Source organism: Echeneis naucrates, chromosome 14 (assembly GCF_900963305.1).
Source record: "Echeneis naucrates chromosome 14, fEcheNa1.1, whole genome shotgun sequence".
Lineage (NCBI taxonomy): Eukaryota > Metazoa > Chordata > Actinopteri > Carangiformes > Echeneidae > Echeneis > Echeneis naucrates.
Window position 1 is genome coordinate 11596908 of NC_042524.1, and position 22610 is coordinate 11619517.

Here is a 22610-nt window from a genome sequence, read left to right on the forward strand (position 1 = left end):
TTGCCGAGTTCCAATGAAAAAACGTCTCCTTTTCATGTGAGCTAATGACTTCAGCACAAATCAGATATTTTAATTTTTAAACCAAAATTCAAAAACTTTGTAAAAGGTTGTCACATGTACTTGCCATCCTATTTACCTTTACCTGTGAGTAGAGATGTGTTTACACATAAATCATATGAGGGCTAGGCCTGCTTTGGAAACTGGTTAGATGTCATGCAGTATAAAAAGGAATATAGGCATTTTCATGAGATGAAATAAGTGCTCTATTTGTTGTGCAATATGCATTGCATAAAAATCAAATATATATTGAACTGGTCAATGAATCTTTACATGATGACATTTACCAGAGGCATTCAAAGAAATATTAATATTGTAATTTTTGTTTCAGTTGAAATTGTTGCCATGCAGATGGATATATTATAGACTACCTTTGTGTCTCGTTGTTAATGCAATGTGTTCATTTTAAAGGTACTAAATGTGTATTTGATAGAGGAAATGCAGTGAAAACATGTAGCAAATGGCCTGAATTGCAGATAACTTTACAAGACAAACACCCCACATGGACTGTGTTAATTGGCTTAGTGGTCTTGGAAGAAGAGAGGCAAATTTCAGCAGAGCGCAATCGGTTGGTACACCAGAAACAAATATTTTTTTTTGATCTTGTTCACTTATAGAAGTCTAAATGGTGCCAAGGAGTGCTGTTGCTGCATGTTAATCTGCACTAAGATTTCGTTGGTCTCCCAAAATATTGGCTCAAGGACCCTTCTATATGTATCTTTTCTGCCTATATTGTACAAATCTCAAGTTTGAGTACGGAGTGATTCCATCCAAAGGCTTGGTGTATTTGTAGTCAAAGCTGTTTTCGGAGCGTGATTTTAAAAAGAGCGATCCTGCAAACTGTATTTGCAACATCACCATCACACTATGAGGAGGGACACCAAAGAGTATGACTGGATAAGTCAAGACGAAGAGGGCTCAGGTTACCCATCGGTGAACCTCCAGCTGTGTGTCAATGGATGTGCCCATCCCCACAAGTTTAAGATCAGAAGATGTGAAGTTCAGTGGGGCTGCTTTGGATACACACTCATAGCTCTACTTTAGATTTGTAAGCCCAAATATCTACCTGGGGTGATGAGATTCTGTTTAGGTCTAATTGTAAATATTTGGGCTGCCACACGGAAAACAACTGGTTTTAATCCAGTTCAGTCGCATCTCATAGATGTGTGATAGCAGTTTTATAAACTCTGTCAGTAAACTCCAGAGAAACTGGCAACAATCAGATAATGTCAGATTTACCTCATCATTGAATTAAATGATTGCTCCCATGTTTAGATTGACTGGAAACCAGCAAACTAGACTGTCCTTGACCACCTATTTTTGGAGCCTCTGGTATAGCCTAAATGTTATGTAATTGGGAGCATCCTCTTCAGCATATAAACAACCTGGTGCCTTACACACTCCGCATGCTTACACGCTGGCCTGGTGCTTTGGATCGCAGTTTGGCTTCTTTTTGTTGTCGTTTTCTCTTTATTTCTTCCATTTTTGTGTCTCAGCCCCTTGTGTGCTAGTGCACGACTCGTGGTGCTAAAAGGGTTTATTACAAACTCTTAAAAAAAAGTAGGAGCAGAATTCTTAACCTTTTTCTGCTACCTTCCTTCTTCCCTGACTTCATTGCCATCCCCATTTCCTAGCCATCCAGGTATCGGCCTACATGTAAACATGGAAGGGGGTGGTCACCTAGATGCAAGATGATGCAGAAGAGTTGGCTCTTCACTAGCCAAGCGCATTGGCAGAGAGAGCAGGGGCTGATTGGGAACATTGGCAGCAGCCGGAACTGATGTAAATTGTTGGCAAGCCCCCCTCGAAATGCTCGTTGTATGGCTAGTTATGTGTAAGTTGTAAGTTGCTCAATTAATGGGGAGTAGCAAGCATGTCTTGTTTTGTTTTTTTGTTTTACGTAGTTTTACCTTTTCAGCATTATTCCACATTATTTGTAATTTTGGAATGTTTTCGCCCACAAAAAATATATCTATTTTTTCTGTGCAACATTTCATCACTGTGTGCAATATCGTATGTGCCAATGGTGGCAATATATGTATATCAATTAAATATATGATTACTATTTGAAAGCATGTGGCTGAATTCCATGTTTATTTCTCATGAAGGAGTTGTATGCCTTTATTTGCACTCAAAGCTCCATCCAGGAGGAAAATATAGTAAACCAAGGTCTTAGCAGCCTGTTGGGTCAAGCAGTTCACATAAGTACTTTAACTTGAAACAGAACAATGTCACTGTAAGTATGCCTCTCCCTCGGAAAAGGGTAAACTTGGCTCATGGGTTGTTAATGGTAGACGATAAACACAGTGGAGTTTTTGTGAAAAGGAAAACTTAAACAGTGAAATCTCCATTTTAGCTTTAAGCTAAGAAAAGGTGCTTCAGTCCAATCCTCATTAAGGTGTATGGTGAACTGTCTTCAGTGGTTGTTGTGTGTAGCACTTTGCTTTCCCAGGTTAATGAAATGCCTGACTAATACTTGTTTAAAATGATTTCAAAGAATGTCATTCTCTCCTACGTTGCCTCTTTTTTTAAAAGAGGGTATTTTATTTGCTCATTTGGTTTTGATGCATTAAATATAATTTGTGTACATTTGACAAATTTTAAAATAAATTTAATTTACCCATAAGGGGAAATCTGCATTCAAAATGTATGTGTTCTTTATGTTTCCTTTCTTCCAAAATGTCAAAATTTAACTGAGGAAAAGTATGTTCAATTTTGATGTAGTGTTGTCTAAAATGTCTAACTCTGCATTTGCAGTGATACTAATTACCTAAGCTTAATTTTACAGCCTTTAAAATGCAAACTTTGCAATGACAAGTACCAGATAACTCATGTCTTCTTAGAGATTTTTACATTAGTATTGTATGTGTAATACCAGGCTGTAAAATAAAGCATTACTTTGGTCTCAAAATATCCTGACTATGCAATTTGTGATCATGAGTTTCCTTTGGAGCTTTACTGCTAACACTAAAACTACAGAAAGAGCTTACTGATCATGACACAACAGAGCCTTTCTGTTTTAAAGTCTTGACATGGTTTGTGTTATTTTTTTTATGGGATAAATTAGGGGATTAACATTGATAGAGACACATATATACATGCAAACACTTTCTTCTTCTCATGGGCTCCAATGTTGAGAGGATTTGTAGTACTTATAACTGTCTTGTTCCTTATCCCTGAACATTTCCCAGATGAAGCCACATTTGAAGGTGACTCGACTCAATTTTATTCTACAGTTAGAAAAGGTTTCCCCAGTAAGGTCAAAAACCAGTGCCTGGTGCTACATTTTTTTTTTCCGTTGTTGTTGGCTATGTTATGAATTATGTGTGTCCAATGCTGGTCAGGATGATGCGTAGAAAAAAAAAGATGATGTGTAACACTAAGATGGACTCCAACCCAACCCAGACTGTGACTTTGCGCTTCATCCAAGAACACAGAGAGGACTGGTTTAGGTCATCACAGCGTACAATGCATCTGAAATGATGTTATATTGTACTTCAAAGGGTCATCAGCTGTCAAATCAAAAATATAAATGGTCTGGTAGTGTTTACTATCAACGAAAGGCTTTATAAATCCTTTCACACATGGCAGTATACCATGCTGCTCAGAAGCACAATGTCAATTATTGCTTCCAGGAATGCTGCAGGGGAAGATTAATAAAGTAGTTTGTCAGATCCAGTTGCCAGGCTGCTAGCTCAGAGAAAGTCACTTGACAATTTTTTTTTCCAGAACAACATGGCTGCGATCACCTGACAACAATGAATGTTACAAAAACGTTGTTTCAAAGTACAATATCTGTTCACTTTTTACCCTTTGTGAAGATGCTTCATCTTTATTTGTAGGGTTGCGTTGCTGAGCATAACAGAGCCAAGAGGTGGCAGCATATATTTGGAAATACTGCCTTCACTTTAGCGTCGCTTCCATTTTTACTCAACATTGTAATTTGGTGCCATATTCTTAAGCAGTTAAAAAAGCTTCAGTGGTGACGTAATTCATTTCAGGCTCCTCTGGTTTTTGACCACTAGGTGATGCTCTTTACTTAAAAATGATGACACGAGAACAAAGGGAATTGCATACTTGTCCCAGGGGAGAAATATCCTATTGCCTGTGATATGCTGGAATTAACCACAGACAAGGTAAAGTAAACATCTGTTTAAATGCAAGCCACTGAGCATAGACCTCTGTATACAGAGAATTGTGCCAATTTAGAACACATTCATACAATTGACCACAATTTATATTTAATTGTTTGAACTTTTGCTTGATAGATCAAGATAAACAGCCGTGGAACAAAAATCACCCAACCTCACATTTTAATTACAGAGTACCTGACAAGATCACGATCAAGTCATTATTAAAATCTCTTAAACAAAAAGCTCCCACTTCAAGGAAGAAAACAACCAACTTTTTGTACAGTATATCATATATATTTGTGCTGCATATCAGATGGCTGATGAATAGGTAATTAGATAAATGTTTTATACACTATTTTATGTAGTGGTATTAAAGCAGAATATTTGAACATTTAGATCTTTTCTTGACAAATTACAATCAGGGAGGTGCCCAATCCATCTCAAATTCATTCACATATGGCCAGTCAAAAAAATCATCTTCATGTGACAGGAAGTACAAGCAGTCCCTGAACACTGACAGCGTCGGTACAGTTGCAGGTGCCTTGAAATATTAACATATTTACTCGGTAAACTGTGGCTGTTTTAATTTTTTTTCCATTCGTTTTCTTTGTTTACTGCTTTTTGTTTGACATTTGTGGCAGTATTTTGTAAAACCCCTGCCTTACTTTTAAAGCCTAAATCCTGGCATTGTATGCGTATAAAGTAACAACTGCAGGTTATAACTTTTTGTTTTTAGGAGATAATGTGGTCCCATTTTTGTAGCTACTTTATTTTTGCCTTCATTGTTGAAAAGCTTAGTGAGTGAAGCTTGAAAATCTGGTTCAAGGTTTTCTTTCTCTCTTTTTTAAACATCATCTATAACACGTGATGCCAACTTCCTGAATTGCTCTGTTCCCTTTTCATAAATGAAATGCGTTTAGTTGGTGTGTGTGTGTGTGTCTCTCTCTCAGAGAGAGAGTGGGCGAGCAAGAGGAGGAGGGAGGGAGCTTATGGAATGCTGTGATGTCATCAGCTCAGTCACTCACACACACACACACACACAAAGACAAGGAGGACCCACAGGCACTCTCAGCTTAGTTAGCATACTCTGCTGTGGAGCGGCTGTCTACATCCTACTGTGAGTACTTCAGCAAATTCTAGCCTTCTCTAACAACTCCCTTTTATCCTGTCTCACTTCCTCTCTCTACTCACAACCCCCCGCTTCCCTGGTTTCCTTCTCTGCACCCTAAAATGTGTTTAGCAGACACCATTCTGTATTACACCAGTAGATACTTCTCAGGCTGAGACAAGCTTTCTTTCCCTCCAAGTACTGCATATGTGCTAGCCATTGTTTAACTACCCACTGTGATTGGAGCAGGTCAGTTCAATCCCCTTGTAAGACAAACCGACTCTTGCTGTCCTAGTCTGTCACCTTGTGTGTGTTTTCTTTCTCTTACAACCTGAAAGTGACGCTAAAATAGACTGCTATCTCATGGGATTGTGGGGGAGAAAGGAACATGGCTTTGGGAAGGGATGTGTGGTAGGGAGGGGAGAAGAGGAGGGGTGGGCCACTGATGACAGAAACAGTCCCATTCTTTCAGAATATCCTCCCATTTCTGGTCAGTGTTTGTCAGTTAACCAACAAGATTTCAGCTCGTCTGTACTGAAGGAGGGGAAGATAACAACAGAGCCTAAATGTCCAGAGTAATTACTGGAAATAAAGTTTTGTTTTGATAAGAGAAACGTATATAACATTGCAAGAAAGGTGTACAATTTTTAGGACACAAGACACATAGTCTACAAAATGTTTGTTCAAAAAGTTGTTTTGTTTTTTTTTCTCTTATAGATGATCTCAGCAATGTCATCCACATTTAAAGAGAACTGATACTTTTGGGGACAGCCCAACACAGAAAGGAAACAGGATTTTGTGTGCGTTTGTGTGTGCGTTTGACTGGGTGAGTGTATGAGCATGAGGGAGAATGAGCCGTGATTTATGAAGGGAAGTTTACTGGGCTAAATAAGAGTGATTAGAAGATAAAGAAGCTGTGAAAAACTCTTCTGACATGAGGCAGTAAACCAACGCTGTCCACTTCAAGAAGCTGCTGGTCAAAGGACAGTGCCTCCTGCCTCTGACTGCTGACAGGTGGTACCAAATTAACCCACCTTTCAGCCACAAACATGTTGCAGCAGATTTTACAAGATATGTACATCGACCCTGATGTGCTAAATGCTCTTAACGAGGACCAGAAAAAGACTCTATTCCTGAAAATGCGCCAGGAGCAGGTGCGGCGCTGGAAAGAGCGAGAAGAGAAGCTAGAGCGAGAAGGGGGGGATGCCGAGTGCAAGCGAACAAAGCCGAAAAAAGGTAACCATGCCAACTCGTCACTACTCTTCACCTTTGTTAACTTTTCTTTTTCCTGTTTATCTAGTGTGACAAGGCGCTACTTCAGGTTTTTCAAGCATACTGACCGTCACTTTCAAACAAAGCTTGTGACAGATAACCATCTGTTCCTTTTTTTTAAGGATTGCATGATGAACCCTTGTAGTCTTAGTGTTTGCATAGCGTGTTGTGAATTACCTGATAGAGAGTTATGAAGCTTGAAAAGTACACTGCAGAAGCATGGGTGCATCAGCTGTGACAGACATCTACGCTGCTAGATATTATGTAGCTGCTGCAGCTCATGTTCCCCATCATCTCAACAGCTGTTTGTCAACAAAGACCTAGCGTTTAGCTGAAGTACATTGGTCCATTGGTCCAAGTTTTCTAGTATACAAACTTGCACTAACAAACACCAGCTGCTCCAAATTAATGTGTTGTGGAAATTAAGACTTGGAACAAAACATACCACATGGTGAATGATATACAGAAGTAAACCAAAGACCATTTATACTTCACTAATATGGAGTTCCATTCATATCTCAATTTAACAACTACAGCAGATTGATAGTGGTGAGTGAATGTTAACATCACACTCACAGTTTCTATTAACATTTATACAAATAAAGCAGATAGAATGTCTTGATAAAATTATATTTACCCTGAGTGTCTAATAAGAGACATGTGTAAAGAGAGCTTAGGAACAGTCTGATAACTCTACAAGTATATATAATCATGAGGTATTTAGTAGTGTGTGTTCACATACAGGTTTTCGCTCTCAGATTTGGCTCATGTTGTCCCGATACATGCACCACAATGTGAGCCTAAGACAAGAGGGAAAATATATTGCTGGGTCACAGATGCCACAAGTCTAAAATGTGTGTACAAAAGAAAATAATGACCAGATAAAATAAAAAAATGCTCATGAGGGCGATACGCATGCAAATAGGTTAATCAGGAACAAATATGCAAGTTGGAGTTCCCAGTATACATGCAGCAATCAAACAAAGTAACCAGAAACGTACGAGGCCACAGGTCTGTCCTTAAACTGGTTTAGCACATACTACAGCATCTTGCCTGTCTGCATTTTCTCTTTCGTAGAAGTCAGTCTTAGTGTGAGAAAGACATGGTGTAATGACTTTGACATAGGATATTTTTTATGATAATCTTTTATATTGCAAAGGACTTCTACATGAAACCCTGTGGAGTCTAACTTAAGGCCAATCAACGTTACACTGCAGTTGGAGCATTAAATCTGACACAGTAATGTGATCTTAGCTATTAACAAAGCACTTACTATCAGCTGTGCTGCAGAGTGAGGGAACAGTCCTCTTTCTATCTCTTAATGACCAATGCAGCTGTCTTTAGGAGGCTGGATGGAGACTGCAGACTGTGATCACATGGTCCCAACTGCTCTCACACAGTACATGCATCTGTAGTGTTGAGGAAATGGTGGATAGTTAGGGTTTCTGTGTAAAAATAGGAAGTGAGTCAGGACTCAATCCTTCAAACAATTAGTAGGGGACAAAACAGGAAGTGTGCAGGAAATGTATGTGTTTGTAAAACAAAGAAAGGTTGATTTTAATCAGGCTACCCTTGTGGAAGAGCTCACATGCCAACTGTGTTTTCATGCATAGAATGAAAAGCCATCATCTCTCTCAGCTGTTGTTAACAGTACATGTTTAGCCTTGAGCCCTCTGATCATGGGACTTTTGCTGTGGTTAGGCTGACCTAACTCTAAATTGTTGTTTATGTACTATATGGCTATATGTGTTTGTGTGCATGCATTTTTGTTATGGGCAGACTGGTGACATATACATGCACACAAAGACTTTATGTAACTTAAATCTAATTTTCTGGACATATAAAACCTTGCCTCCAGATATGGTAATGTGTTCTATAATTTCAGAAACATTTGTCTGTTCACTTCGACAAGGCAGCACATCATACTCTCACAACTGACTTTTAGCAATGTCAGTTATAGCAGGACCTTCAGCATACACTAGCAGTTAAAATTGTCTTCTATATGTCACCCACACCTGACAATGGTATTGTTGTAAAGCTGCCAGTGTCTTTACCAAGATATGTCATGGCTGCTGTTTTCATAGTAATCCTGATATACTCGACTGGAATGTGATCCACAGGGCAGGCTGGCAAAACCAGTTCTCTACAAAAGTATGTTATCCTCTGTCCAACCAGACAAGCTCTCACTGTCTGAAGCTACGTCAACTTTGTTATCTGTAAAGTAGCTTCCCAGTGCCCTTAAACATAATCATAAAGGCACTAACATATTTTTATGCCTTTGTGTTTTTAAACTTGTGGCAACTCAATATCCTCACAAAGACACTGTTTAGCAGAGGTTAAATGAGTATGTGCGGCATCTCAATTACTGACACAGGAATTTTATTTAGGGATAATTATTTCAAGAAAGCGCATACTTATCTATCTAACTGATTTGCTGAGAGATCTGGAATAATCAATGCTGTGTTTTGGAAATGTCATCTACAAACTATAACTAGGATTTAAAAAAAAAAAAAAATCTGAGAAAGTAAGAGATAGTTCAATTTATAAAATTTGGTTGAACTTGGAAAAGATTTATCTAATGACTAAGGACACAAAATATATTTGTACAAATTGCTTTGATGAAGTACATCTTTTCTTTAAAAGCATTCCAATTTAGTTATCGCTTCGTGAACATTACTTTGACTGACATTTATATAAAGAGCCACTTCACATAGTCTTTCAAAAGGCTGTTAACTAATGGTTTGCATGTGCATTTGTGATTTTTTTTTTTTTTTCCCCCCACAGCCAACAGTAAGAACGTCAGCTGGCTGCTTGGTAGGGATGGAGATGTGGCAGTCATTGTGATTGGGGAAGTTGATGAGCTGACCTCCAAATTCATCTGCTCAGGGTTTGGAGAAAAGAATGCACAGAGTCTTCAAAAGAGCACATAGTAATACACTTTTGTACTATTAAAAATGATTTGTGAGATTACTGACATTGAATGACATGTAACATGAAAAAAGTGAGTTATTTAAAGACTAATTCAAGGGGTTATCAGGTTGGGTTTTAGTTATCAATTTGTTTGTTACATCAAATTATGCATAAGGGACAAATCGGTAGATAAAAACATTAAGAGGCTCATTTAAGTTAAGCTTCGAAGCTGCTTGACATCTATACTGTCGGTGTTTAATAAAGGACAATATTCTTACAAAAGATATTTCCCATAGGTTTAAGTGTCAAAGAGATTCTGTGGCTGGGGAGGTCACACACACAAAGTGACCGTAATCATAGGATGAGGGTGGTTATTTAGAACAACTTTGTTTTGATTGCACTGACCGCATCGTAATGTTACATCCGGCAGCCCTAACAGGACAACTACATTAAAACATGGCTCCCTTAAGACAAAGTTAGGGAAACACCGTCGCCATTGCACCAATGGCTGACTCCGTCTGACTCCCGGCTAATTCAAACACGGGCAAAGAGAAGAGCTGTGACTGCAGCCATGACTTCAGGAGATGCTGCTTTTATCAGCAGCAGAGCTGGCACGCTTCTCCAAGGCTAACACAACGCTAATCATTAGCTTTCCGATTAGCCCCTCCACAAGCTAAGCTAACAAGCCAGGTATGGTGAACAGTGATACTTGTTAATTATTGCTAACGTATAAACAAAACAATTCTCACCTCAAAAAAAGGAGCAAAGCCTTTCCACGTTCTGTTACAAACTCCATTATTGTTATTTTTTTACTAGTGTGTCCAGATTTTGCTTAGAAAATCCTCCATGAAGTAGTAACAGGAGCCAGATCACAGTGGATCTAAATAGCTGAGATGACGTCATAAATCACCTATTGGCCAGACCACGCCCATATAACAAGTTCATGGTTTTGTGTTTTTTTATTTTTTTATTTTTATCAACAGTATTATTGGCACAAGGAGGAAAATTAGTTAAGCACAATGAGACCAAAGTGTCGATCATCCCAGGCTAGCAACATTAAATTGGGTATTTTAACATGTACAGTAAATGGGGTTAACCCTTCAGTCTCGAAGAGCCATTAGAGGAACTGGAGTTTAAGGACACTTTCATGTTGGCCTCTTTTTCCAGTTGCAGAGGCTGCCTTGGACCGTACATGTACAGAAATAACCCCTGGTCTCATTGTGTTTTGCAGTCATCAAACTATCCTGAAGAGCAGAAAAAACACTGAACCTGTCAGAACTGAAAAAGAACTCCTTCCCCAAAAAGCACAGCCAGGAATCTCATTGAATTTAAAGGTGGGTCATCTGTTTGATAGATTCCACATTGTTGTTTTTGTTTTCACAGGAACGTCATCTGTTCTTGGCTGCATATAATGTTATCAAACAAAATGCATAATTTGTCATCTTCAGCTTATTCCAATGTCCTCTAATATTCCTTTGTCCGTGTCACCTTCACTTCCTGATTGATCCACCTTCTCATCCCATCACTTCAACTTCTCCATCTCTAACCTAAAATTCCCATAACCTAATTTGCTCTTCTCATACCTGCAGTGCAATATGTGAAAACTATCAGTTGGGCTTATGAGCATAACTGGTGACAATCAATCTGCCCCATCTGAAAATTATCTGGCTCTAATTTGAGCTGCCATTTTCTGTCAAAATAAGCACTCAGTGAGGATCATTTCCAGGATGCTGATATTTTTGGGTGTGTGTTTTTGTGTGTGCAATTGGCAGTGTGTGAGCTGTTTATTTTGGAGCTGGAGGGGTGTGCAACAGAGGGGGCGGCTCCTGTTTTCACGCTATCTTAAAAAGAGATTTGCAGCGTTGTCATGGCAACCTTGCACACACTGAGCCAGAGTGAGCTGGGGCGGATGGTCTCATCTGGCCTGACCACGATGGTGCTCTGAGCTGAATCCGCAAGCTGCTTACTCAGTGGAAATAACTAGCACCTCAGCTCATCGTTGGTTTCCCTGCAGTGAAATTACCATGACCCCTATACAGATAGATATTTTTTCAAATGTTTATTGTTTTGCAATATCATTTTATTTGACTAACTCCCCACTAATACTTAAACTCTTGCTCTCTTTTCCCTGCTCACTCCAAGCTCATTCTGAACTGACTCAAAGTTAGGGAGGATGACGTGTCACCTCTAGTATCATCTAACATGGCACTGTCTCTCCAAACAGGGGAAATGTGAGGAGACAAGCACTTTACTCCCTCTGCCGGTGAGTTCGAGCAACTGTCTGCTATAATTGAGCCCTGAGGTCTCAGGTTGCATCAGGCCTCCAACACTCATGTAATGTCTCTGTTAAACCCACAGGTGTCAGTGAGTGAGCATTCATCACTCCCAACCACAGAAAAGGTATTTCTGATTTAAAGTCATAGTTGAAGATTGTTAGCTGTACTGTATTTTTCCTGATTTTTTTTTTTAATTGCTGTTTTAATAAATTTTTTAAAGCAAAGAAGTTTAAAGCAAATGGTTTATTTTCTAGAGTCACCTACACTGGCCAACACGTTTTAAAACACATCCTGAGATATCCCAGAAAGGTGTGATCAAAAACACAAAAATCCACTTTTCAGTTCTCTGAAATGTGGCTTTAGCATATCGCCGTGCTTTTTTCATGACAGTCCCGCCACCCTCTGTGAGTAACAGGAAATGGTGGCTAGTCCAGCTGTCCCCTCACTCCCAGCCTCTGTGCAGATCATCTTTCTCCCAGCATTCTCCCTTTCCATGTGCTGTCGCATCTGAGCTGCCGCACCCCTCATAGCTCTCTCTGGGGAACAGCTGAACTGAACTGAACTGTCCTCCCACTGGCTCCATCATCGCTCCAGCCTTGGGTTGCCGGGGGAGTATGCGCTCTATCTCCCCTTGGCTTTCTTTCTCTCTCTGTGATTGTGTGTGTGTGTGTGTGTGTGTGTGTGTGTGTGTGTGTGTGTGTGTGTGTGGTTGTGCAGGTGACACACGCAGCAACAACAGCTGAATGACTGAATCACAGAGGCAAGGCAGGATTTCTGGACTGCCCTAGAACAGATGGTTGATGAACTTGATCAGGGAATTAAAACGCCAGAGATAGAGAATGCGTCAGCCGCAGATGGATGGGATTGTGGGATAGCCTCCTGAGGTTTGGACACGTGAGCTGTCCTCTGTTCTCCGGTTTTCCCCCCTCTTTGCCACAGAAGGAAATGTCTCTCCCTCACTTCTTGTATCTATACCAGACTCTCTTTATTGCAGGCCCCAACACATCTCTAGCCAGCCCATACTGATGTGATCATGAATATCCACACCTTTAGAAATTTGGCAAGCCTGAAAGCCAAGGATTTAGATTGTATGCTCCCCCTCCATTACAAATTTCATTATTTTGCTGAATGCCTTGTTCGTAGATTGAACAATTTCTTCCTGGAAACAGTACTGTGCTGCTTTGGTGCTGCAGCTGAAGCAGTGGCTGTTACTAGCGCTGCTGCAGGTTTTCTCCTGTTGATTTAGAGCGAAAGGAGTCAGTTTGATAGAGGAGGAGATTTATGCTGCTGATTAAGAAGGCGTAAGATCACAAGGAAAGATTTGATTGATTTCCAAGTCACCTTATAAATTCCCCACCACACATCCTTAAACTCTTAATCAATGGTCATAGTTCTGTGTGTTTCATTATAGTGCAGTGTTGTCACTGGAGAACTGTAATTTGGTGAATCGTTTATCCAATGATTTAATCAAACATGACAGTAATTCCACTGTATGTGAATTAGCTGTCAACACTGATCGCACTCTTCTGTCCTCTTTTGTCACTGTTCCCTCTGCAGCCCAAGCTGAAGTCAGCCAGTGCAACCGTAGAGAAGTCAGTTCCCCAGCCCTCCATCTGCTCCAGGCCTCCCGTGAGAGTTAGCCCTGTCAACGTGAGACCAGCTTCCGCAAATGCAGCACCAGGCTCTGTCAACACGAGACCTGGTCTCACAAATCTGAAGCTGGCTACCACCACGCCACACTCTTCCACCAGCAGCAGTGTCAAAATTGACTCTGGAAGCACCAAGAGGTGCTCTCAAGAACCTCAGAACCCCCAGGACACACAGGGTGGGAATGGTGAGTAAACATAGCATCCTGGGCAAGGGTACATAATGTGTATGATATCAAAATAAATGAATGTATCATTATAGAAACATTTTCATTAGGGGTGTGCCAAAGAATGGATTCATTGAAGAATTGCGATTCTCATTTACTATGATTCAGAATCGATTCAAAATGTCCCAAAATCGGTAAAAAAAAAAAAAAAAATCCACAGGCTGTCTGCCTCCATTTTGTATGCGGGACATTGTGACGTCACCACGGAGCCGGTTCTGGAACATACAAATGCGCTGTAAGCACCAAAACAAGGAGGAAAGAGACATTCAACCAGCCCCGTCCTCGTTGAAGGCAAAGATTTGGACTCATTTTGGTTTTTACCTAGAGCCCTATAAAATCTGTTTTATTTTTTCCCAAATTCCGTTAAAATTTTTAACACAAGACAATGTTTTGAAGTAATGAAGTATAGAGAATTTCTTCATATATAACTGAAAACTTCAATGCTTCCACACATTTAAGCAAAAAAACAACAATGAAACAATGAAACATAAGTCCCATAACTTTGGTGGAAATATCAAATCCACTGTAAACTTTTTAATTTCTTCTGTCCCCATGCCTTTTTAATTTTCCACTGATTAATGACATCTCAGTTGAAGTACGTTAGTCAATCTCTTTGTGTTGAGCTCAGTGAGTGACTCAGACGGCTGCTTCACTGGTGGGGGGCACGCATTATTAGGGACCCCCTCAGTAGAATTTTCCCAACAGAAATGTTCCTTTTTATCCCGAAGAAAAAAAAAAAAAAGACCGGGGTCTCGGGGTGGTCCGGTCTAGGTCCTGGGGCAGCATTAACCACTACGCCATGCTGCTCAGGTCACCTGGTACATTTACATCAATTAGCCGAGACATGTTCAGGTGCCTCCACTGGGAATTAAACCACGCCCACTACGCTCAAGACACTACATTCATTCATTCTTTCATTTATTTATTTATTTATTTATTTATTTACAGATATGTTCCTTTTTATTCTGGAAAAAAATGTTTATGTAAAATTCCAGCCAGTTCCATGTTATTTCGTATTTATGATGAATTCCGTTTTTTCGTGATCGTGGATTTTATAGGGCCCTATTCACTGAAAACCCGGGAAGACCAAGCTTGACATGAGCTTCACAGTGTGCAAGGTTTGCAAAATGAGGAAACCATGTTTAACTGCGCTATTTTGTTTATAAAGAGATACTTTTATTTTTTGTTACTTAAGCAATATGTGATATTGCTTTTATGCAACATTGATCTAAGCATGGATAAATGTTGTAAACTTAATAAATGAGAAAAGACACTTTAATGTCTTAATTTCTGTCTTGCAAAGCAGACACCTTTGCACACCTATAGATTGAAGCAGAAATCATTATGAATCAAATCATTTTGAATCGAATTAGAATAGAAATTGAATCGAATCGTGGCCCCAAAAATCTGAATCGAATCAAATTGTGAGATAGTAGAAGATCCCCACCCCTAATTTTCATTTCATTTTCATTTTAGTCCTTCTGATGAGCAGTATTTTTTACACTCCCTGCGCCCTGTCTGTTGCCAGATAATTATGAGAGATACATAGTCAGTTATATTAATGGTGTCATCATGAATAAGCACAGCTAATGGAGATGTCACCTGAAATATGCATATGCATGAATCTCACTCTCCAAATTATGTTATGTTTTGAGCAAGATTTATCGGAGAAAGACTGGACACAGATGTGGGTTAAAAATTAAGTCAACTGCATTGCACAAAGCCTACATGAAAATCACTACAAGCCACTGAGCCAACAAGAGAACCTTTTGCCACTGCGTCTTCTGTTGTTCGAGAGTAATAACGGCTGTAGTGAGTTGAGCACAACCAGTCTGAACAAAGTTCATACTATGTGGGCTTCTTAGTCCTGCAGCAAGTAAGAAGGATTTATTTCCCCAACTCCAATGTGCTCACCAAATACTGCCACAGCCTGCGGGAATCTTTATGGACTACAGGGGTAAAAGCTCAGTGACTGATATCATTGTGATTTTACCACATCACCCTGGCACACCTGCTTGTTTGGTAGGATCTTAATTGTCATGGGATATTAGAAATTACTCTGGAGTCTTTCTGTGCGCTCATATACCCAGATCAAAGCTCACATTAGAAAACAAGCCACCGTACCGTGCAACAAAGGTCCTTCCGCTCGATATCAAATTATTTTGAGGTAGATGTCAGATAAAATGAAATACAAGGCAAAAATGATCTTTGTCTATAACAGTCATAGCCTTAGCTAATGTCAATATTTAACAATTAAAGTGAAAATCTCTTAGTTATTTGGCATATTTAGTTGTTGTTATTCCAGGATTGTATAGAACCATTCATTCACTTTCTATTCATTTTCAGCTTTGCAATATCATAAATAAAATATCTTCATTTTACCTCTAAACATAAACATCTTATATGATTTTTTTCATAATTTAGTGATATGGATTATTACCAATGAATGAGCCACATTGTGAAGGATACAAAGAGTGTACTTTTCTAAGTATTTCATCTTTGATTAGATTTGAGTTTTTGCTGTTCAAAAGGTATAACAGGTAACTTTATAATGCATGAAAGCAAAGTGGTTTTTAAATTTTGTTTTTGACAAACCAGTCAGATAATATGGGGTCTGTCTTTTTTGTCCTCTGTTCGTGTCTTTAATGCGGTTTTTATTCACTCGAGCCTTGGCGTGACTATGTTTTCCACTATGTCTTACTTCTGCAGATGAATTGTTCGAATAATCGTTTTGAATCTTAGGTTTCCTGTCTGAACACAGTGCCACATTTCATGAATTAACTACACTCATTCACCATACAGTGACCCAGATATCCAGGAAAGTGTAAGGGTGAAATTAGCACCATCCAGTGGAAAACGGTGATACTGTAGAAAAAAGTCTAGTTGGCTAGAAAACCTCATCTCTATATGGTCCCTCTGCTGGAAAAATGCTCATCCTACATTAAAGTTAGGGAGCACATTCATGCAATATTTTACCCCACACCAGGTTTTCTCAGTTAGGAAACAGTTAAGGAGAATAAAATCTGAAACAAATGACATGAACCTTTGGGAACCATTGCATTGTGTGTCTAGTGTAGTTTGAAATTTATGCAGAATTATCTGAGGTAAATCCTGATAATTTTGATTATTTCCTTCAGAATATGACACCAATCTCCCAGCAAACCACCAATATAATAACACAGTAACAGCCTAACTGAAAGTTAAGTGTTGTTTTTTTCAACTTCACTTTAGTACCTGCTTCATTCTTCACATTCCTGCCGGTCACATGTAGATTTTGGACATGGGAAAATTTCTCAAAAAGCCAGACATAGAAAGGCTACTGCAAGACTCTTCATTGTCATTAAGAGACAAATATGACGACAATGATTTTCTAAACTATGTTTATAGCCTGAACCAGTCTGGACTGACCTGAACATTGAATGTCATAATCTTGCAGCATTTTAAAGGAATTTTTCTCTAATGTCATAAACTAAAACAAATAAATAAAAATCTGCAGTTTGCAGTGCGCTCAGATCTTTTAAATAACCAAAAATTTGGATATAAAAAGACACCAGAGGATACAATTCAAATAAATTGCAGTTGCATGGGTGTGTTTATGTGTTTGCCTGTGCCCACATTAGTGATTGAATTTGAGCAATATTGGACAATACCAGGTCAGCAAATAGCAGGCGAATGGAGGGAAGAGGAAAGGAAAGGGAAAGGAAAGGGAAAGGAACAGCTGGTGTGGTGGGAGTTGAGGTGGGCTGAACACAGTGCTGAATAAATGTGTCTTGACTCTGGACAAAAAATACTGACAGAGTGTCTGTTCTTGACAATGGCAGGAAGCTTGGTCCAAGGGGAGGGGGAGGCAAGACTAGGATAAGGCTCAAGCCTCAGCTGTTTTCTTTTGAATGTGGTTAATGACAAGGATTCCTGCATCCTGTGAGCAGCGACTGTAGCCCACGCAACACTTGTAGAAGATGAACTTAATAATCTGTTGCTGTGCATTCAGCCGTTGAAGATAGACAAAACCTCCTGACTAGAGAATTCAAGAAGTTCTACATGAGATCCAAAAGTAGAGCATGACAAATACCTGTATTTTTTTGTTTCGCACAAGGGGTAAGGTAGAAGCTATCACCAAAGACCCTATATCAACTTCTGTATATTGCCAAGATGTAGTTGTCACATATCATGAAAACAACAAGCAGGGAGGAGTAATTTCAAATTCTCAAGCCATGTGGGATTTCTTTGCAGGTGAAAGAGTAAACCTTTCTCTCAAAGTATTTATTTTTTGCTGTGTGAAATACAGCATTTGGGATTCAACTTAACCAAGCAAAGTATTATATTTACATTTACATGACATTGCATTTCCCCTAACATAGAAATCACAAAATAAAACTAAATATCCTCTGTGAACAGCCCTTTTAAAAAATTGCCACCTGAATTTATTTACCCACTGCTAAGTATTTGATACTTGATCATTTTTTTCTCCTTAGTTCCACTACCTGAAGCGTTTATATGTTGTAGTCAAGATAACTTAATAAGTGGAAAAAATCATAGTCTTTTAACTGGACATAAACCATAAAAGACAAAGGGGAAGAAATTAAGTATTAATATAGATTTTTCAATCAATCTCCTCAAGCCACAAAACGTGTCATTTTATTTTACATTGGAAATCGGTTAGAATTGAACATGAGGACAAATAACTTCGACGTAATGGTAAAGTCGCATGTTATCTGCATAAAAATGAGAAAATGAAAGGCAAAGACTTAAGAGAGTGGTTTCAGATTATAGGGGGAGTTGGTAGAGTTGGTAATGGTGAGATGTAGAAATGTGTGTTGTTTTAGCCTGTGTCATGATCTGAGCAGTAGCGCGTGAGCATGTAAGCGTATCAAACTACAGCAGCTGGCGGCGTATATTCATGTGTATGTGTGTGTGTGTGTGTGTGTGTGTGTTTGTGTGTGTTCATGTTTATAAACCCCTTCTCTGTCTGTCGGTCGGCTTTCCTCTCCTCTCTCTTCACCTTCAGAGGGAAGGACACACATTCCAGCACTGCTTCCCGACTCTAGCCCTGGGCGACGCTCAGCCAGAGCTGATAAGTGACAGGGGCCCCAGCCCCCACACAGGCGCCCCCCCAACAACACACATACACAGACACACACACACTTCCTCACCTCACTGCCCTTCAGTCCACGGATGTGCTGCTCGGAATTCTGCCCTCTGCCCCACTTCTGCCCCCCCACCCCCCTCCTCTCTTTCTGCCAGAGAGACATGGAGGTCTTTAAAGAGATAGATTGGTCTTTAATTTTTGTGCTAGCCTGGTCAGTGACACTACTCCACGCCCCTTCCTCTTTGTCCCCCCGTACATTTACGAGCTGGACTGTGAAAAGTGGCATCCGTAAACTAAAATTGGAGATTAATCAGTCCTGACGAGTCCTTTAATGCTGAGAATCTTTTCCATTTTAATAGGTGTTTTTGCAGGTAGCTTTAAAGGAGGAGCTCACAGTGCAGCTGCTGAGGCATAGGGCTTAAGCTTTGTGTGTGTGTGTGTGTGTTACAACAGGTTAGTCCGGTTACCTGGAGGTAGCAACTATGGATTTGCTTCAAGATACAGTCTCAAGTGTATACATTTGTATTAATTCTTTACATCAGTTGCCCATAAAAGCAGTTCTCCCAGTCCCTTCTATCTCGGTGTCTGTATTAAGCATTCCACTCAGACCTGCACCAAGGCTCCGAGCTCAAAAACTCTGACCATGAGTGTGTGTGTCTGGGTTTTTTTTTTTTTTTTTGCGTCTCTGTGTGTCCGTGTGCGCACTTGGTGCGTGCCTGAATGTGTGTTAGCCTCAATTGCTGGAGCCTGTCCATGGTTTCCGTGGTGACCACACAACACAACGAGACAATCAGAGGCAAGCCCACGCAGCGCAGCGAGAGGACATTAACGCAGGAACCGTGGGTCAGGGGGCAGAGGAAGGCAGGGCAAGGCGGAGAGAGAGGAAGACGAGGAGGAAGGAAGGTGTTAGAGCCACAGAGCGAGGGGCGGGAGAGAGTGGGGGTGCAGAGAGAGAGGACAGTAAACAACAATAAACAATAACACCACCTTAAAGGCTACTTTGGGTCTCTCCCTTTCATGCCTGCAAGACATCAAGAGCTCTAAAGGTTTCTTGGCCCCAGGAGTGCCTGTGTGGTTTTGGCTGTACCCCAACCTCTGTGTGTGCGCTATGCTGTGGTGTTAGTCAGAGATGGCTGCATGCGTGACTGAATCCACGAGCAGGAGGGCTGTACGAGGGTGTGTGTTTGTGTGTGTGTGTGTGTGTGTGTGTGTGTGTGTGTGTGTGTGTGTGTGTGTGAGTGAGTGAGTGAGTGCGTTAACATGCATGGACCTGAATGAAACGTGAGCTTGTGTGTGTGTATGTGTGTCTTTTGAAATTCAACTGTTAGAAACTGTGTTCGCGTTTGAGCCTGTTTTCACTTTATTTTGTGTGTGCGTGTGTGTGCGTGTGCATCTTCAGCCATGCACGTGGGTGCTCTCACATATCTCTGTCCCCCGGGGATGACGCTAAAAATATGTGGCTCCTCAAGCCTTCTGGTGTCTGAGCAGCGTCTGTCTGCTCTCCATTGCTGTCCCTGTGGCCCTCCCTCCCCTTCCTTACTCCTATTCCCTCCTTTCCTCCCTCAATTACACCCTCTTCCAAACACAGTGTCTCAGCAAGCACACACACACACACACACACACACACACACACACCAACTACACCCAGCTGTGTCCCCACTTCCACTGAGGATGACCTCTGCTCAGCCAGAGTCGGATAAAGGGATGCGAATGAAAAGGGGTATAAAAAGAAAAAAGAAAAAAAAAAAACGAAAGTCAAACAGAAAAATCTCAGGTACAGTATTTGCAGTATCAGCTAGTGTAGCACATGGGTTTAATGGACAATTATTGTTTATTGTTTGCTGATTTTCACTCAGAAAGTCAATTTAAACAAGTTTTCACAGTTCTCAATCGTGTATCGTGATGCAACACTGATGACTGTAGTTTACAGTGAGAAGGTGACAGGTGCTGCCCAATTACCATCCTGTAATAAAGAAGAAGAGAAACAACTGAAAAGTTGTTACCACATAGTGAAACACAGAAATCCATTAACATAGTTATCCTAAATGATGGTATAAAACTAATGAAATATTTGTATTTGTACTCGGTGTTAAACTAATAAGCAATATAAACCCAAATGAAATTTTTATGCAAAAATCTGCTGTAGATTTATCAAAAACGCCAGCATTATATTGTAAGCAGACTCTAGAAACTCATGCTCTAAATGTCATCCCCTCTTTCTGTCAGATGCTGCAGGAGGCTCTCGGAGGGCGGCATCAGAGGAGACTAGTTCGTCAGGGAGTGAACCAACCTGTGCAGGGCGTGGCCGGGTGGCTCAGCTGATGAAGACCTTCAGCGCTGAAAACACCACAACCACCACGCAGACGCCCTCTCGCAGCGTCAAGCCTCCTCTTCCCACCAAGCCAAACCACTTGCGTCTAACAACACCACCTACTGTCAGGTAATCCATACACTCTGGTGCATGGACGCTGCCCCCCCCTTAACAGGCATATATATGTTTTTCAATGAAAGTCAAACGGGATGATGCCAGACCCTTGTTGTGGCCGGGGAAGGAGAACTCTAATGGTGGCCTTCAGAAATGGTAATGCTACAGGCATTACATCACTCCCATAGTTGAGCAGTGGAAATGCTTGAATTTCCTTTTTTTTTTTTTTTTTTTTTTGCTGCTGCAGTACTGTAAACACTTTGTGTGGGGAAGAAATTTCAAAGTAATTGATTACAATTGAATGTTTCTTTAGTTTAGCAAACAGTTCTTATACCTTTTATGTATTTGCCAGGGAATTGAAGACTATCACATTTTGTATTGACTTGTTGCTGATTTTTTTCCACTTTGTGTAATGTGGAAAAAACCCACCGTCATTCTAACAAATACTTTTTAGTCCAATTCACAAAGCCTGTGCACACGATGTTGTTTACTTACAAATTTCTTTGTTTTCATCTATTATGAGACAGTTTGGAATTGCTTGTTTGGTTTTTCTTTTAATTTCTGCCTTCTTGAATAAAAAAATGTGCACGGGCAGGCAGAATGGAGTGAAATAAGGTACAGTAGGGTCTTCCTTCATCTTGCTGTCTTCTCCTTGGGAATAGTGTAGGGTTGTTTATTTGTCACAATGCAATGTATGTCTCCCTCTGCCACCTGGCAGGAGCCTCACTGCGACCTGTTGTGGACCAATGACAGTGCCAAATGCCTCATCTGTCACTCCCAGTGGATCAAATCCTGGCAAGTTAGACAGTTGCTGCCAAATTACCCAGCTCTGTGCTACTCCCCCCATTTTTTTCTGTTCTATTTGTGGTTGAATTGTGTTTGCGATATTTTTTTTTTGTTGTTGTTGTTGTTGTCCTCTATTATTTTTTATAAATTTTTTTTCACATTTTCTGCAGGGAGAAAGATGTTTTGTAATGGGATATTTAGCATTACAACAATGCTCACTTGTAAAATGACATCTTTATCTGATGTCAAATTTGTATGGTGAAATCAAAGTAAAAATAAAATATTATGACTTCTACAATCTTAAAAAATCTATTTATTTTGGTGAAGTTCCTCTCCCCCACATTGCCTGTCTCTAAATATCCTTCATAATTCCATACTGGAATGAAACATCATAGGCAAATGTTTTAAAATCAACCATCCATGGGAGCATTACAATTCTTTCTACCACTGTAATCATAATTGCACACAAACCCACAGCGCTGATATACTGCATGCTTTTTCTGTAGTTCACTGAAAATATATGCAAATTTTGAATGTCCAGGCCATGTGAAATCCTCACTTGAATTTCAACAGCTTCTTATTTCTGCACTCAGACATTTCCCGCTTAATTTCTAGCAAAAAAGCTTCTGAGCTCGTAAATGACATTTAAATATTTGCTAGTGTTAAAATTGTGAGGCATAT

At 40.1% G+C, this 22610-nt stretch overlaps 1 protein-coding gene across 3 annotated transcripts; it reads left to right on the forward strand.

Moving 5' to 3' along the window:
* Positions 1–5176: 5176 nt before the first annotated feature.
* Positions 5177–22220, forward strand: LOC115054317 (SH2 domain-containing protein 4A). Of its 3 annotated transcripts, XM_029519488.1 has the most exons (9): positions 5177–5307; positions 6016–6534; positions 9355–9499; positions 9911–9955; positions 10733–10814; positions 11705–11743; positions 11839–11880; positions 13314–13590; positions 20945–22220. In XM_029519488.1, exons 2-9 carry the CDS (start codon positions 6348–6350, stop codon positions 21160–21162), a joined length of 1035 nt encoding a protein of 344 aa, XP_029375348.1. In that variant the 5' UTR covers positions 5177–5307; positions 6016–6347; the 3' UTR covers positions 21163–22220. The 3 variants fall into 3 exon arrangements, with proteins under 3 accessions (XP_029375348.1, XP_029375347.1, XP_029375349.1); XM_029519487.1 differs by lacking the exon at positions 9911–9955 and having other exon boundaries at positions 10712–10814; XM_029519489.1 differs by lacking the exons at positions 5177–5307; positions 9911–9955 and having other exon boundaries at positions 6362–6533; positions 9353–9499; positions 10712–10814.
* The last annotated feature ends 390 nt before the right edge of the window (positions 22221–22610 follow it).

What these genes read in the sequence shown, in the direction of transcription:
- LOC115054317 (XM_029519488.1), top strand. Translation starts at nt 6,348, where the DNA reads ATGTTGCAGCAGATTTTACAAGATATGTACATCGACCCTGATGTGCTA. An exon ending in AGTCTTCAAAAGAGCACATA is followed by an intron (nt 9,500 to 9,910) that starts GTAATACACTTT and finishes TACATCCGGCAG; the next exon opens with CCCTAACAGGACAACTACAT. An exon ending in CATGGCTCCCTTAAGACAAA is followed by an intron (nt 9,956 to 10,732) that starts GTTAGGGAAACA and finishes TATCCTGAAGAG; the next exon opens with CAGAAAAAACACTGAACCTG.